Below are 13,681 nucleotides of genomic sequence, written 5' to 3'. Positions count from 1 at the left end.
ACAAGAGGCTACAAAGAAATATTAGGAGATTTCAGTGATTCTTCAAGCTTCTTTCCTGCCTTCTTTATAGAAAGACAACAGAGAATTATTTCTAATAAATCAGTGTGTCTACGCACTATGGGGGCTGGATTCTAAGGGGTCCACTACCCTAGTAATGCTAGTAAAACAATTGGTTTTGACCAGAGCACACAGGGGCAGTCTGCTAGAGGTTGCTCTCCATGCCAGTCCCACTGGCTCAGGAAGCTGGGTAAGCACTAGTTTGTTTGTTTGTTTGTTTAAAACAAACTGTAGTTCTGCATTTTGGAGGGCACTGGTTTTGGCTCTTCCCCTTTGAGCAGAGTACTCACATTACAGCAGTTGAAGGTCATCTGGAGGAAGTCAGGTGGACAATCTCCCACCATGTGCTGAAAGGCATCATAATCTAATCCGAAATTCTGCACAAACAGAACAAAGAGTGGTCCTGATGTATATTTCCCCTCTATTTCCCCAACCATCTTCATTTCAAAGATTGCTACATACAGTTATCAGGAATAACCATTAACACCACCTCTGCAAGCAGCCACAGGGAAATGAGTATGTGTGAGAAAACTTCGTGCACTGCAATGGGCAGACTGAATTTCCCATGGGAATTATCTGCTAGAAGAGGCTTTCAGGAGAATGATTTGACTTCAAAGCGATCACTCTTCCTGAACCAGGTCATAATTCATTACCTTCTAGTTCCAGATTTCTGCACAATTCCAATGTGTATCTATTATTTTAGTTTACAGCTATTCAAAGCAGGACGCAATTATGAAGGGACCCATGTGTGACAGACTGTGCATGTATGATCACCACTTTTACAAGACTACAATAAATTTTGTACAAAGTATGCTTTGTGAGGTATCATTTGAAAACTCATAACCTACTGAACATTATTGTTATTGTAAAATTAGTATAGCAGCATTGTATGTAAAGTTATAAGATTTTACTGTATATCATTGTTGTGATATGTTCCAAGGTTTGAAAAGCAGCTCAAAGCAGTTCCTTGGAGACAAAAGGCTAGTCAGCACCTCAGCCAGGTGTCAGAATAATCAAATAGTCTATTACCTGGGAAAATGGCCATTCTTTGGCAGGAAGAAGGGTATGAATGAGAAATTTACATTTTGGCAATGAAACAGCTGGGGGCTCCTGTGTGACAGACTGGCTGTCGCCTGTACTCCAGCTGGAGGTATTCCTCAAAGAGGAGAGAAAGATATAAGAATAGAGGACACACAACACCTCTCTTCTCCATTCCTCTCTCTCTGCTCATGGAAGCAACAACGACCGAAGAAACAGAACCGGGGGAGGGGTCCTGGCTGGGAAGCTTTCAGTCAGTGAAGACTGCAAAAAGCATGAGGTGAGAAAAGCCTTTGCTTTGAATACAGTTAGATAGCTAAATTACAGGTTTCAGAGTAACAGCCGTGTTAGTCTGTATTTGCAAAAAGAAAAGGAGTACTTGTGGCACCTTAGAGACTAACCAATTTATTTCAGCATAAGCTTTCGTGAGCTACAGCTCACTTCATCCGATGAAGTGAGCTGTAGCTCACGAAAGCTTATGCTGAAATAAATTGGTTAGTCTCTAAGGTGCCACAAGTACTCCTTTTCTTATAGCTAAATTAGTTATTAGTTTGCATATTATCTTTTATTTTCTTTGTAACCAATACTAACTTTTATGCCTCATTACTTGTAATGACTTAAAATCTCTCTTTCTGTAGTTAGTAAACTTCTTTTATCTAAACCAATGTTTGGATTGAAGTGTTTGGGAACCTCCATTTGGGATAACAAGATTTTGCATATCTTCTATTATTGAAATGGACTTTCTATGAGCTTGTACTGCACAGAAGAAAAGAGCTAGCCAGTACAACACGCACATTTCTGGGGACAAGTCTGGGACTGGGAATTTACTGGTGTCACCCTGTAATGTAATTCATGAGTGGTTAGCTTGAACACTCATACAATTCAGCTGGGAGTGATTTTGCATGCTAGATGCTGTGTGAGAGCAGGACCAGAAGTGGTTGTTCTCACAGTAAAGCCATGTAAAAGACACCCCAGACTGGAGATTAGAGGGGACACAGCTGTCCAGATTGTACCCTCGGGAATATCACACCATGTTTCGTTTGTTTCATTTGGGACTGGTTGAATGGTTTCAATCAATATTAAAATGAGACTTAACGGATCCTTCAACATCCAGTGAAAACTCTAGGGATCCAGAAGACTGCCCTTTGACAGTGATCTGAACACATGCCACTGACTAATCAGCGTCTGTTACTGGCAAGAAAAATAAGACAGGAAGAAAGGGGGAGCGGGAGAATGAAAGTTGTGGGCAGAGGATGGAGAGATAAAAGGAAATAAACTGAAAGGTAAGAAGGGATATAGAAGGAGAAAAAAAACAGCAGCTGCAAGAGCAATAAAGACAATAGGACATGGAAACCAGATATGAGACCAAAAAGGGACGAAAATGAACAGTAAAACTTAACAGGCCACGAATCAAAGTGCAGAAAAGGAAGAACAGGAAGCCTCTAGAGACAGGGAAAGTCTGGAGGGGGAACACCTTGCAGGTAGAGTGAATGAGAGATAGAAACAACTGCCAAAACCTGAAAGCTGATCAGGGAAGGGAATTCACCATGTTTAAAATGTTTTGAATCATGTCTATGGGTTTAAAAAGTTAAGGTTATTGGCTTGGTCCAGCTCCAGTGAGGCAATATATAAAATTAAAAGCACTACTTTTCAGATTTGGTCCTACCTTTGAGAGCTTTGTAGTACATTTTATTATTCAAGGTGATTTTATGGCACATGCTGCTATGCCACTGATCACATCAGTGGAGAGAACATTACACAGTTTGTAGACTAATTAATACAAAGGAGATTTTCACATACAACGTTGTTCATGTGGTTCTGGGAGCTCTATCCTGTATTATTACGTTTGCCCATCATTAGTTCAAACTGTGTAAATGAACTGCATAGTTAGTCTGTGACGAAACCGGAAACTTTACATTTTCATCACAGCCAACTGATGAAATGGTCAACTTTGCAATATTTTGCATTGGGACTAGTTGCAAAATCATCAGGTCCCTCAAGGTGTTCCCTTCTGAAGGGAGATGGAAGAAAGGAAAACACCTGCTTCACAACAGCTTAAATCCTGAGCAGTTGTAAATTTTTTGAACTGGAGAAGGGGGAGGGGATTTCACATCAGCCCAAAGAAGACCAAAACCTACTCAACAGATGGGGCCTGACCTAGAATCATAACTATTAAGGTCAGAAGGGACCATTATGATCATTTAGTCTGACCTCCTGCACAAGGCAGGCCACAGAATCTCACCCACCCACTCCTGCGAAAAACCTCTCACCTATGTCTGAGCTATTGAAGTCCTCAAATCGTGGTTTAAAGACTTCAAGGAGCAGAGAATCCTCCAGCAAGTGACCCGTGCCCCATGCTACAGAGGAAGGCGAAAAACCTCCAGGGCCTTTTCCAATCTGCCCTGGAGGAACTGAAGTCAATGGGAGCATTTGCACTGACTTCAAAAGATTCTGGATCAGGTTCATGGTGCTTAATACAGTATAAACTAAAATAGGGCTGGGTCAAAATGTGTCCCATGGCCACTTACTTGTTTAATAAAGAGGAGTGGCCCACAGAGAATGCTGGTCCCAGCATGCAGCATTCCATCTTGATCCATAATGGAGCGCTGCTTGCTGAAACTAGCAGCCTCTTCAAGCTGCCCCTCTTTATGAAACAGGAAGGTGGCTGCAATCTGTTCCATGTTATGCCAATTAGGTGCAGCTCTTGGCCTCCTGGCAAGTTTCCAATGTAATCTTCAGTTGGAGGAAGGTTGAGTAACCCTGTGCTAAAAATGTGGTCTCAGTGTCATTCTCTGCAAGAAGCTCTGCCAAAGGACAGATGCTTTGTTAGAGGCCCCCTTAACGGTAACAGCCATTCGTCATATCTTTGGCAGCCGTGCTGCAATTATTAATGACCAAGCATCACTCATGAGCACTCCCCACCTCCCACAGCCCTTATACATGCTCACCACTTACCTCTGTGCGAGGGAGATAGTCAGGATCTGCCTGTATCCTGGCTATAATCTCACAGAGAATTATACCGTAGGAGAACACATCCGCCTGAGAGAGGAAAAAATAACCACATAGCTTATTTATGAACACTCAGCCTTCTTATCTGCCACTGGGTTTCTCCTGACCACAGGGTGATTTTCAAAGGCTGTCCAGAGCAGCCATCCACCCCCAGAGCCCCATGACGAACACCTGACAGTAACATTTCCCACATTTTCATTGAGTGGAAACATGCTCACAGTGCGGTTAGAATAAAATTCCTGCAATGGAGTGTTAAATTTTACTTCAGACACTGCTGCGCTGGCAGCGTAAAGACAAATGAAATCCTGCTCCTCTTTCCCGACGCAGTGTTCAGTCACAAGACAGACTCATTTATCACTTGCTCTCAAGGAGTCAGGAGTTTCACAGATTCTTGCCATCTGGCATTTGCCCAAGTTATTAAACTTGAGCAAACATGGAAGCCAGGTCTACAGAGCAGTAGCAGGGTGTCCCCCTCAGGGATCAAGGCATACTTACGTGACACTTAGCCCTGCCCTGGTCTACACTACAAATGTATGTCGGTATAACTACATCGCTCAGGGGTGTGGCAATCCACATCCCTGAGTGACGTAACTATGCCAACCTAACCCCCGGTGTAGACTGTGCTATGTCAACAGGAGGGCTTCTGCTCTCGACACAGCTACCACCTCTCAGGGAGGTGGAGTACCTCTGCCAATGGAGCAGGTCTCCTGTTTGTGTAGGTAGCCTCTTCTCCAAGGGCTTCAGAAGCGCAGCTGCATTGGTGGGAAAGGTAACTTACAGTTGCTTCTCCTTTAGACCTTTATGCCCCAAGGAGATTGGGTAAAGTGGCATTCTCGGGCTATGTTGACACTACCGCTTATGTCAGCAAAACTCATGTCACTCAGCGGTGTGAATATTCCACCCCCGAGTGACGCAAGTTACAGTGACAAACGCGCTCATGTGCACAGGTTCTATGTCAGTGGGAGAACCTCTCCCACCAACACATAGCTTCAGCTGCTCACTGAGGTGGTTTTTTAGGACGACGGGAGAGCTCTTTCCTGTTGGCATAGAGCATCTTCACCAGACGTGCTGCAGCTCTATCAGTACAGCTGCACCGCTGTATGTATAGACATGACCTAAATTAGAAATAAAACACCCAAACACAAGTTAAATAGATGGAACTTTGATAATGCTTTGATGTGCTAATGTCTGTGCAGCTGCTTCAGTTCTGCAAACTAAAGGTGGAGGACACAAGGCACACTGGCGTTGAATGCTAGCAGAGTGTGGACTTTACCCCAGAGAGTGGCGCTCACAGGAGGGAAATCAGCTAACAGCTAGCAAGCTTCTCTGGGATGCCAAGTGGACAAAGCTGTGTTAAGCAGAGCTTGACTGAAAATATTGTTTTCTAGGTCCCAGTCACCTCCCTCTTCTCCACTGCTCTCCTTTGACAGAGCTATTTCCCAATGCCTCAGAAGAAAGGAACTTACAAGCATTTTCCCTAGCAGCTTTTATCTGGGCATGTCAAATGTAGAATTTCTACCCTAAAATGTGGATCTTTTATTTTTCAATTCAAAAATAATTGTATAAGTCCACAAGGACCACTTAATTCTATCTAGGTTTCTACTGAGCTGTAGTCAGAATTGGTACCCTCGCTTCAAGTGTAGAAAACATTCTTTTTTCAGAATCCTTTACGACAAACTCTTCTAAGGAAACACTAAGTCACAGTGGCAAGACAACTTTAAAGCTCTTGATATTCCCAAACCTCCAAGGCTGCACTGAAAAGAAATATCCGATAACCACGCTCCATTTAAAAACATACCCACCTTTTCATTATAAGGCTCATCTCTGAGAACTTCAGGTGCCATCCAGAAGGGCGAGCCTACCACTGGAAGCTTCTCACTTTCCACATTCAAGGAGGATGGGGGAGAGAGAGAAAAAGGTTAAAACATTTCATGAGCAGCTTTTCAGCATAGAAAAGACAGTATGAGTGGTTTCCATATAATTCATGTTGGATTCTACTCTTTTGTACATAGAAAGGTCCTGAGAGTCCCGGGACAGTATAAGGAGCAGGCTGTTACAATTTGCTGAAACAACATTTATTTCATTTCATTTTCTGTAAGCCCCCTCAATAGCTCTAGACTCTATAGCCATCAGTCTTTGGACCCTCAGCATCCAAGCTGTTAGCAGAGTAGGTCCCCTGATCTGTGCAGGGGCTGACAGAGATCTTTATTTTCAAGTACATTTTCAAGGAGGGAAAGACTTTTTTCTTGTGTTATGTGACTGGAGGGCTCTCTGTGAGCAGTTCTGAAAGTTATTCCACCCAGGAAGTCTTATCCCTGACAATGTGATGACAGGCTGTAAAGATTTAGAAAGATTCTGCTCACCATTTTGAAAGAAGTCAGTCTGGTCTGAGGCCCACACAATAAATAGAAACAAAAACCTTGAAAAGTGACTTGCAAATTTTATTTAAAATTTTCAAAAATTCACTAAGTAGGGTTATCTGGTGAATTCCACTGAGCAAAACCTAAGAGAAGCAGTCAATCAGAGGTGATTTTAATTTGTATTAATCTGATCTACAATATCTCCATACATTCAGAAACTGCAGTCTTGTTCATGAACACATACAGCAGCAGTGCAAGCTTGCTGCAACACTGATTTTGAAGGACCACCTCTAAAAACTCAGTCTCTGAGGTTAGTGGTATCTACATTCTGTGGCACACTCCCTTAAGCCCTAGGGCACAGCGGTCAGCAAATGGGACATTACATGGCTGCACTGTTCAAATTTGAAAACTAAAAGTTTTAATTAAAAATGAATAATGCAATCAGTACAGTAGCTCTTGTGTTTTTTGTTTTGATACTAAGTTACACTTAGTTTAGGCTATTCCTACATTCTTGGTTTCCAATGTATCTTAAAAAACGTGTGCTGAAAATGCATCACTGCACCACCAACTTTGTAAGAGAAAGGGAAGCTGGAAGTTTTGGTGACTTGGTAATAGACTGCTCAGGCTTCTGGCATCTGAAGGAATCAGAGGTAGTGAAGGATTGAGAAATAAATTCAGGATTTATTGCTGAATTTATCAATAGTAGAAAAAGTTAACAGTGTTGACATTTAAAACTGTTTGAGTCAGCATCCCATTGAGATGAATGGGGAGTTTCACAACTCCCTGAACTATTGTTTTAGACTGTTTGCAGTCTCAGTAAGACAATACTATATTGTTCATGTTCCTGATGTTTTCCTTACAGCCATATAGGCTAGAAGCTATTTTAATTAGAGCTTAAATTCTGAGGCATAATTTTTTGACAAATTCCATGGTCCCAGAATCCTGAACACACAGGACTATATACAGATGGGGCGATAGCTTAATCAAATCCTTGGCCTCTATACTGGATGGTTAAAAAAAAAAAAAAAAGGCCAGCTGCCAATTGTGATCGTGTTTTGTGACATTCAGTCACCTGTTCATTCCTCAAATGGACGGAGATCATCATCTCATTCCACAATGGGTCAAACAGCCATCAGATAGTTACAACCCTGAATTTCAACTACTAGACCAGAGGTGAAAGAGGCCTCTACTTTAATGTTTTTGGACACTGGCTGTGAAACCAAGAAGCAGTGAAGTGAGCATTCAGTATAAATCACCCAGAGTTCTTTACAAAAAAATAAAAGTAAATCTATCTTGCTTTGGAGACCTATTGAAATGCCTGGGCGAGCTCTCTGATCATTGGAACATTGAAAGAAAAAGTGCCACTATCCAAGTCTCCATCTAGCTTGTAGCTTCAGACTCAAATCAGTGGTTGTTTTCTGTGAGTTCTAGCAAAACGTAACAACCCTCAGGCATTCAGTTCCATAGATCACAGAACTGCAGCACACTGACTCTTCATTTGGATTAGTACTGAAGAATCCACATACCTGCAATCAGGGATTTTCTCAGCTAAACCAAAGTCTCCCACCACTGCCGAGTAACCATTCTCATCATGCTTTATTAAACAGTTCTGAATTTAAAGAGAAAGGAGGAAAGTTTAAAATATTGTCTGGGTTTGAAATTCCACACTGTTTTCAAATTTGGAGCAAGATTTTTAAACCTTGTTTTAAAGATACTCATTTATGGAAGACTTTTGTTTGTACCCAACTACACACAAATTCTGCACCGAAGTCAGGCATGTGCCCATCAGAGATTCAGATGATGCAACCAGTTTTATATTTTGTTAATAATCCACTCAAATTTGCTGAGGCAACAGACAACCAGAGGCAGCAAGTATCTGGGCTTCAGCAAGAGCTAAAATGGTTTAGTCCCTGTACTGGTAAAATCTGAAACAAACACTGCTTAACAAGACTCTTTGGGATTCTCTATAGGATATGCCAGGCAGGACTAGAACACAATACACCAATTAGTATGGTTTACAGTATGTGAGGAAAAACATGACTTAAATATTTTCATATTGTAATTTTGCTAAATTAACCATTTACAAACTTGTATTTTAAAGGCACTTGTTGATTTACACCAACAGTTTCCGGTAGAAAATAAGCTACAGGAAATTGAATGTGCTGCTAAGTCTCAAATCAAGTCAAATACATAGTCCCACTGCAAATTGAAAGGATGTAGTTGGCAGGAAATAGCTAATCAGAGACTTAGCATCTTTTCCTTTCAAAGGCCTCCATTCAGCAAAACATTTAAGCACATGCTTCGCTGACTCAGGACCCGTAGCATCGGAGCGCAGGCACTGTTTTGGGGGAGAAAATGAATGAAAGGATCACTGCAAGATATCTTCCTCCTCACTGAAAGAGCTGGCAGCTGATTTCTGTTTTTCCTGAGTTTCTTTGAACTCCTCATTTTGCCCTGCTCCCTGCAGAAGAATTCATTCCACTTCTGCATTCCTTGCTCCATGCGCCCACAGAAAGATACACTGGGCAGTGATAGCTAGCAATGCCTCTGCAGACTTCTCCAGGGTGACACTCTGCAGTATCAGCCAGCGTCAGGAAACTCAGTTTGCTAGCTTTATAGTGCTTGGATGCACAAAAACTCCTCACCAATCCCCACCATGTTAGCTTGTCTGAGTGAAGCAACTGCTGAGGATAGTGATTCTCTTGTCTGAAAGATCAAGTCCAGGTCACCATTGATTACCTATCCAGAGCTGACACTACTCCAGTCCATAAAGTAAATACATTTCTCCTCCTTCTCATTAAAAGGTTAAGTATGCTGCTCTCATGAACATGCAGCGAAAACGCTGAATGGTGCTTTAGATTCCTAGTTCCAAAGTCCTATTTGTTTAATGTGACTGAACTATAATAAATAAAGTTCACTTTGGGATTCACAAATTTTTACAAGGGTAAGTGAACCACACTGACCCAAAGTGCACTTTAGTGTCTCAGTTATGGCCTTTGTTATCTCTTATCAAAGAACACATTCATTCACTCTGCCAATGTTTAAGCATTTGTTCATTGTAAAATTCATTTAAATCCTAGAGGGATAAAACATTTCTCAACTCTTACTGTAAAGGTTCAAACTGAGGTGGAATTTCATTGTATTCTGTACAGAAATAAGCATGAGCCGACACTAGAAAATTCACCAGTACAATTCTTTCCCATGGTAGATGCAGTGAAATGGCATGTTTGGATTTTAATAAATATTCAAAGATCAAATTTCAAAAAGAATATGTCAGGTTTAAAAAAAAAATCATTCTATAAATTCCAACAAGTCTTCTAACCTCTTCAATTATTCATATTAAAGGAATTTTTAAAATCTAGTTTTTACTTCTTGCCATTAATACGTTGGTTTTTTTTCCCTTTTTGTATTTCACTCAATTTGGTCAGCGAGAATGGATTAATTTGTTTCACCTGGTTTTCATGCACTAGCACAAAGCTCCAAAGTTTGGTTTAGAAACATTGCAGGGGAACAACTAATCCAAATAAAAAATGTTTTCATTGGAATTAGAGATCTATGGAAACATTTCTACAGGGTTTAGGTTTTGCAAAACCTCTGCCAACAGGACAGAGTGCCCTGGTCACAACTTGTCCCTATACCAGCAATATGTACCAACTCTCAGTCTAAAGAAATTCCTTAATGAAGACAGGTTTCAGAGTAACAGCCGTGTTAGTCTGTATTCGCAAAAAGAAAAGGAGTCCTTGTGGCACCTTAGAGACTAACCAATGTATTTGAGCATAAGCTTTCGTGAGCTACAGCATCCGATGAAGTGAGCTGTAGCTCACGAAAGCTTATGCTCAAATAAATTGGTTAGTCTCTAAGGTGCCACAAGTACTCCTTTTCTTAATGAAGATGTACGGCATTTTTATCAACCTCAACTCCCAAGTGCAACATTAAACTATTACCAATTATCAGAGGGGTGGCCGTATTAGTCTGGATCTGTAAAAGTGGCAAAGAGTCCTGTGGCACCTTATAGACTAACAGACGTATTGGAGCATAAGCTTTCATGGGTGAATACCCACTTCGTCGGATGCATGTAGTGGAAATTTCCAGAGGCAGGGATATTAATGCCTGCCTCTGGAAATTTCCACTACATGCATCCGACGAAGTGGGTATTCACTAGTCTGTTAGTCTATATTACCAGTTAATAACCCACCCGTGTAATACATAATTTGATTCACGTAACACAGCACTGCTCCCAGCTGATGTTTTCCTATCGCTGTAAACTCACTGATATGTAGGAGAATCTGCGAAACTTGCAAACTGGGTTCTCTGAGGCAAAGGGTGGCTTGAGAGGTGGCATTTTAAGAAGGGAAGCCAAGCAGGCACTGCGCCACGCTAGCAGCGCCTCTCAGCTCTAGGTTTGACAGTTTTGCCAGTGAGCTCTTCCATAATTCCAGGAGGCAGTGGGAGCAGCCTGAGGCCTCAGATTTTACCTACAAAGAATTTATCAACTGTGCTGCCACACTGTGCTGCTCAGAGTTAAATCCAGGAAGACATCTGGACTCCTAAATTTCCTTGCTTTTGTCGGTAGACGTCTGAGACCTTGTCTATCTGGGAAAGCTGCCCTGGTAGAACATGAGGTGTGAATTTAAACAGAGAGAGGGTATAACTACACTGCACAAAGGTGTGTTCTTACCTTGGATTAAAATACCAGTGAAGGGGAGAGAACTCAACTTTTAACTTGGGTTAGCAGCCCAACTTCAAGCATATAGGACTGCCAGGGTTGTACTCAAACTGCTTACCCAAGTTAAAAGCTGAGTTGCTGTATCTTCAACTGTTATTTTAACCCAAGTTTTCTCAGCTCGGGTTAGTCCACACCTTTTTTTTGCAGTGTAGACATACTATAGTTAAGCCCATAGGGAGACACGTATTTCTGTACAAAAGTGGCTTTTTTAGTTTTGCTTAAGTCAATTGGGAACAGGTGAAATACGACACTCAGCCCAAAATAAGGGTGTCCATTCAGAGGTTTACATTAGTTTAATTAAAGTGATTAATTAAATCTGTGCAAGTTTGTATGTATGCAAGCAAGCCCTGAGAGTCTTCAAACCCCACCTATGGTGAAATCCTAGACCCAATGGGAATTTTGCAATTGATTTCAATGGGACCAGGATTTCATCCTTAGAGTTTCCTGGATTCATGTCAAACAATAGAACAATTTTCTGGAAAAAAAAAAAAAAAAACAGCATTCCACACTGATGTGCTTCACTCTATGATGTGATACTTGGGTCCAGACCTCAAATAAGGTTTTAGGAATATTCTCAGCACCACTGAATTAATTTTCATCCTCCAAGCTTCACTGCAGTCCACAAGTTAATGGACCTTTGATGCAATTATTGAAAAGTCTCCTGCCGGTCCCACAATAAGAAATAAGGATGATAGGAGCTGCATTCAGAGTGCATATCGCTATGCATGCACTCTAAACTTCCAAATTAATTTAAGATAAACACAAAATATAGGTATCGAAAGGGAAAAGTCTGTATTACGGGCTAAAACGTGGAAAAGCGACTTTAAATTAAAAGAGAGAAACTATTTAGTAAAGAGTGCAACACACAGAGAACGGTTACTCTAACACCTGACCAAGGTGATATTGTTCAGGTTCTGGAGAAGGCAAAGAAAAGCAATTACATCAGTGAGAAGAACTTTTATGCCAAGTTCCACTAATAACATAGAATTCAAACCTCTGTCTGATGGAAAGGCTGACAGCAGGAATGGCCGATGAAATAAAATGCCAGGCTGCTTTACAATATGGCCTTTAAGAAAGCTCTTCCAACCTACCACTAGACTATTTGTGTAAGATGCAATGCAATAAAACATGAATTCTCTATGCTTTCTTGTGGGACTCCTCCATAAAGAGACTCATTGTTTCTTTTGGAGGTTTACACAACCCAACACCACCAGATTTGATTTTGATTTTTTTTTTTTTTTAAATGGAGAGACTTCTGTCCTTGCTGAGACAGTCACTTCAATAAAAGAAAGGAACTCTGTACAACAGCCCTAAAGGGTTAACATAGCTGTTTATGCAGAGACAGATGTGAGAGAACACAAAGGCCCTTTTGTATGTTATGGGAGCTTAATATCTGCTTTGCACAGCATAATCCTACTAGGGAAAATGCAACCTTCTATTTTGCATAAACACTGATGAAAATAAATAGATTCACAAACTTCAGTGTTAAAAATAAGTTGTTCAGACCAAGCATCTCCGCCATTTTATTTTTCACTATGATACAGAGCGAGTCTATGACATACAGAAAAATTCAGGAATGTTACTCATTTACAATCCTATGACAACTGCTACTTAGTTAAAATACTTAAAAGTCAACTGGGATGTGTCAGCTGGTTTTAAAGAGCCACCCTATCAGTATCAAAAGCAATGCTGACAATGAAATGTAAACAGCAACTTCATAGTCCCAGTAGGCAAAGTTTAAAATTACATCATGTTTTCCAAAGGACAATTTCATTTAAGACAAAAATTATGTTTTGCATTTAAATAAGACTGTACTCCAAAGCTGCATTAGAATTATTCACACTGAAAGACAACTCTGTGCATGTGAACATTCCCCTGCAGCGCTGGGATCCAAATACCATCATTTTGCTAGTACAAGAGAGCCAGACAGTAGTGAGGGCAAAAAATGACTATAAAACAAAATTTGAAACTGAACTGCCTAGTTTCTTTTTAAAAAAGAAACAAGCAATACAGGGTGAAAAGTATGATTCCTCCCCCCACAGCTTATTATAGGTGAGGCTGGAAGTGCTACCTGTTAAGACTGCCTGACACTTCCCATTCTAAGACCCTGTTTTCAGTTGTTTGTAACTCTGTCAAAATAACTGTTTGGGCTGAAATTTTCCACACCAGGTATCTGCTTCAGGCTGAATTTTTTTGAAAAATTTCAGATAAAACTGTTCAGCTGTTTCCAAGAAAGAGACATAGGGAAAATATGTTGTTTTGCCTGTGTTAAATACTGGTAACTTTTTCGTCGAGAAACTCTGGCATCCCCATGCTTTGGAGCAGGGAGTTGAAGCTTGGCAGGCAGTGACCTGCATGTCAGGGATGTCTCTTTTGCTTTCCCCATGATAATCCAACCAAATCTGACAAAGTTGTAAGCCTTTGAAAAATTGCAGTTTGCACATGCTCACTTGAGACTTCCTAGAGCTTTGCAGCTAAATTCCCTGAAAAC

At 40.9% G+C, this 13,681-nt stretch overlaps 1 protein-coding gene across 1 annotated transcript in view; it reads right to left on the bottom strand.

The window, feature by feature from the left end:
- The window catches only part of TESK2 (testis associated actin remodelling kinase 2), a 102,344-nt gene that overhangs the window by 16,606 nt on the left and 72,057 nt on the right, over positions 1–13,681 (bottom strand). The window contains exons 5-8 of the mRNA XM_074961858.1: positions 7,991–8,073; positions 5,907–5,982; positions 4,051–4,134; positions 348–434 (exon numbers count right to left, since the gene is read on the bottom strand). Of these exons, the coding sequence (XP_074817959.1) occupies positions 348–434; positions 4,051–4,134; positions 5,907–5,982; positions 7,991–8,073 (330 nt within the window). The remainder of the gene's footprint in view (positions 1–347; positions 435–4,050; positions 4,135–5,906; positions 5,983–7,990; positions 8,074–13,681) is intronic.

This window comes from Natator depressus, chromosome 8 (assembly GCF_965152275.1).
Source record: "Natator depressus isolate rNatDep1 chromosome 8, rNatDep2.hap1, whole genome shotgun sequence".
NCBI classification, from domain to species: domain Eukaryota; kingdom Metazoa; phylum Chordata; order Testudines; family Cheloniidae; genus Natator; species Natator depressus.
Note: the sequence above shows the minus strand (reverse complement) of the source record. Positions and strands in the feature narration are given on the sequence as shown.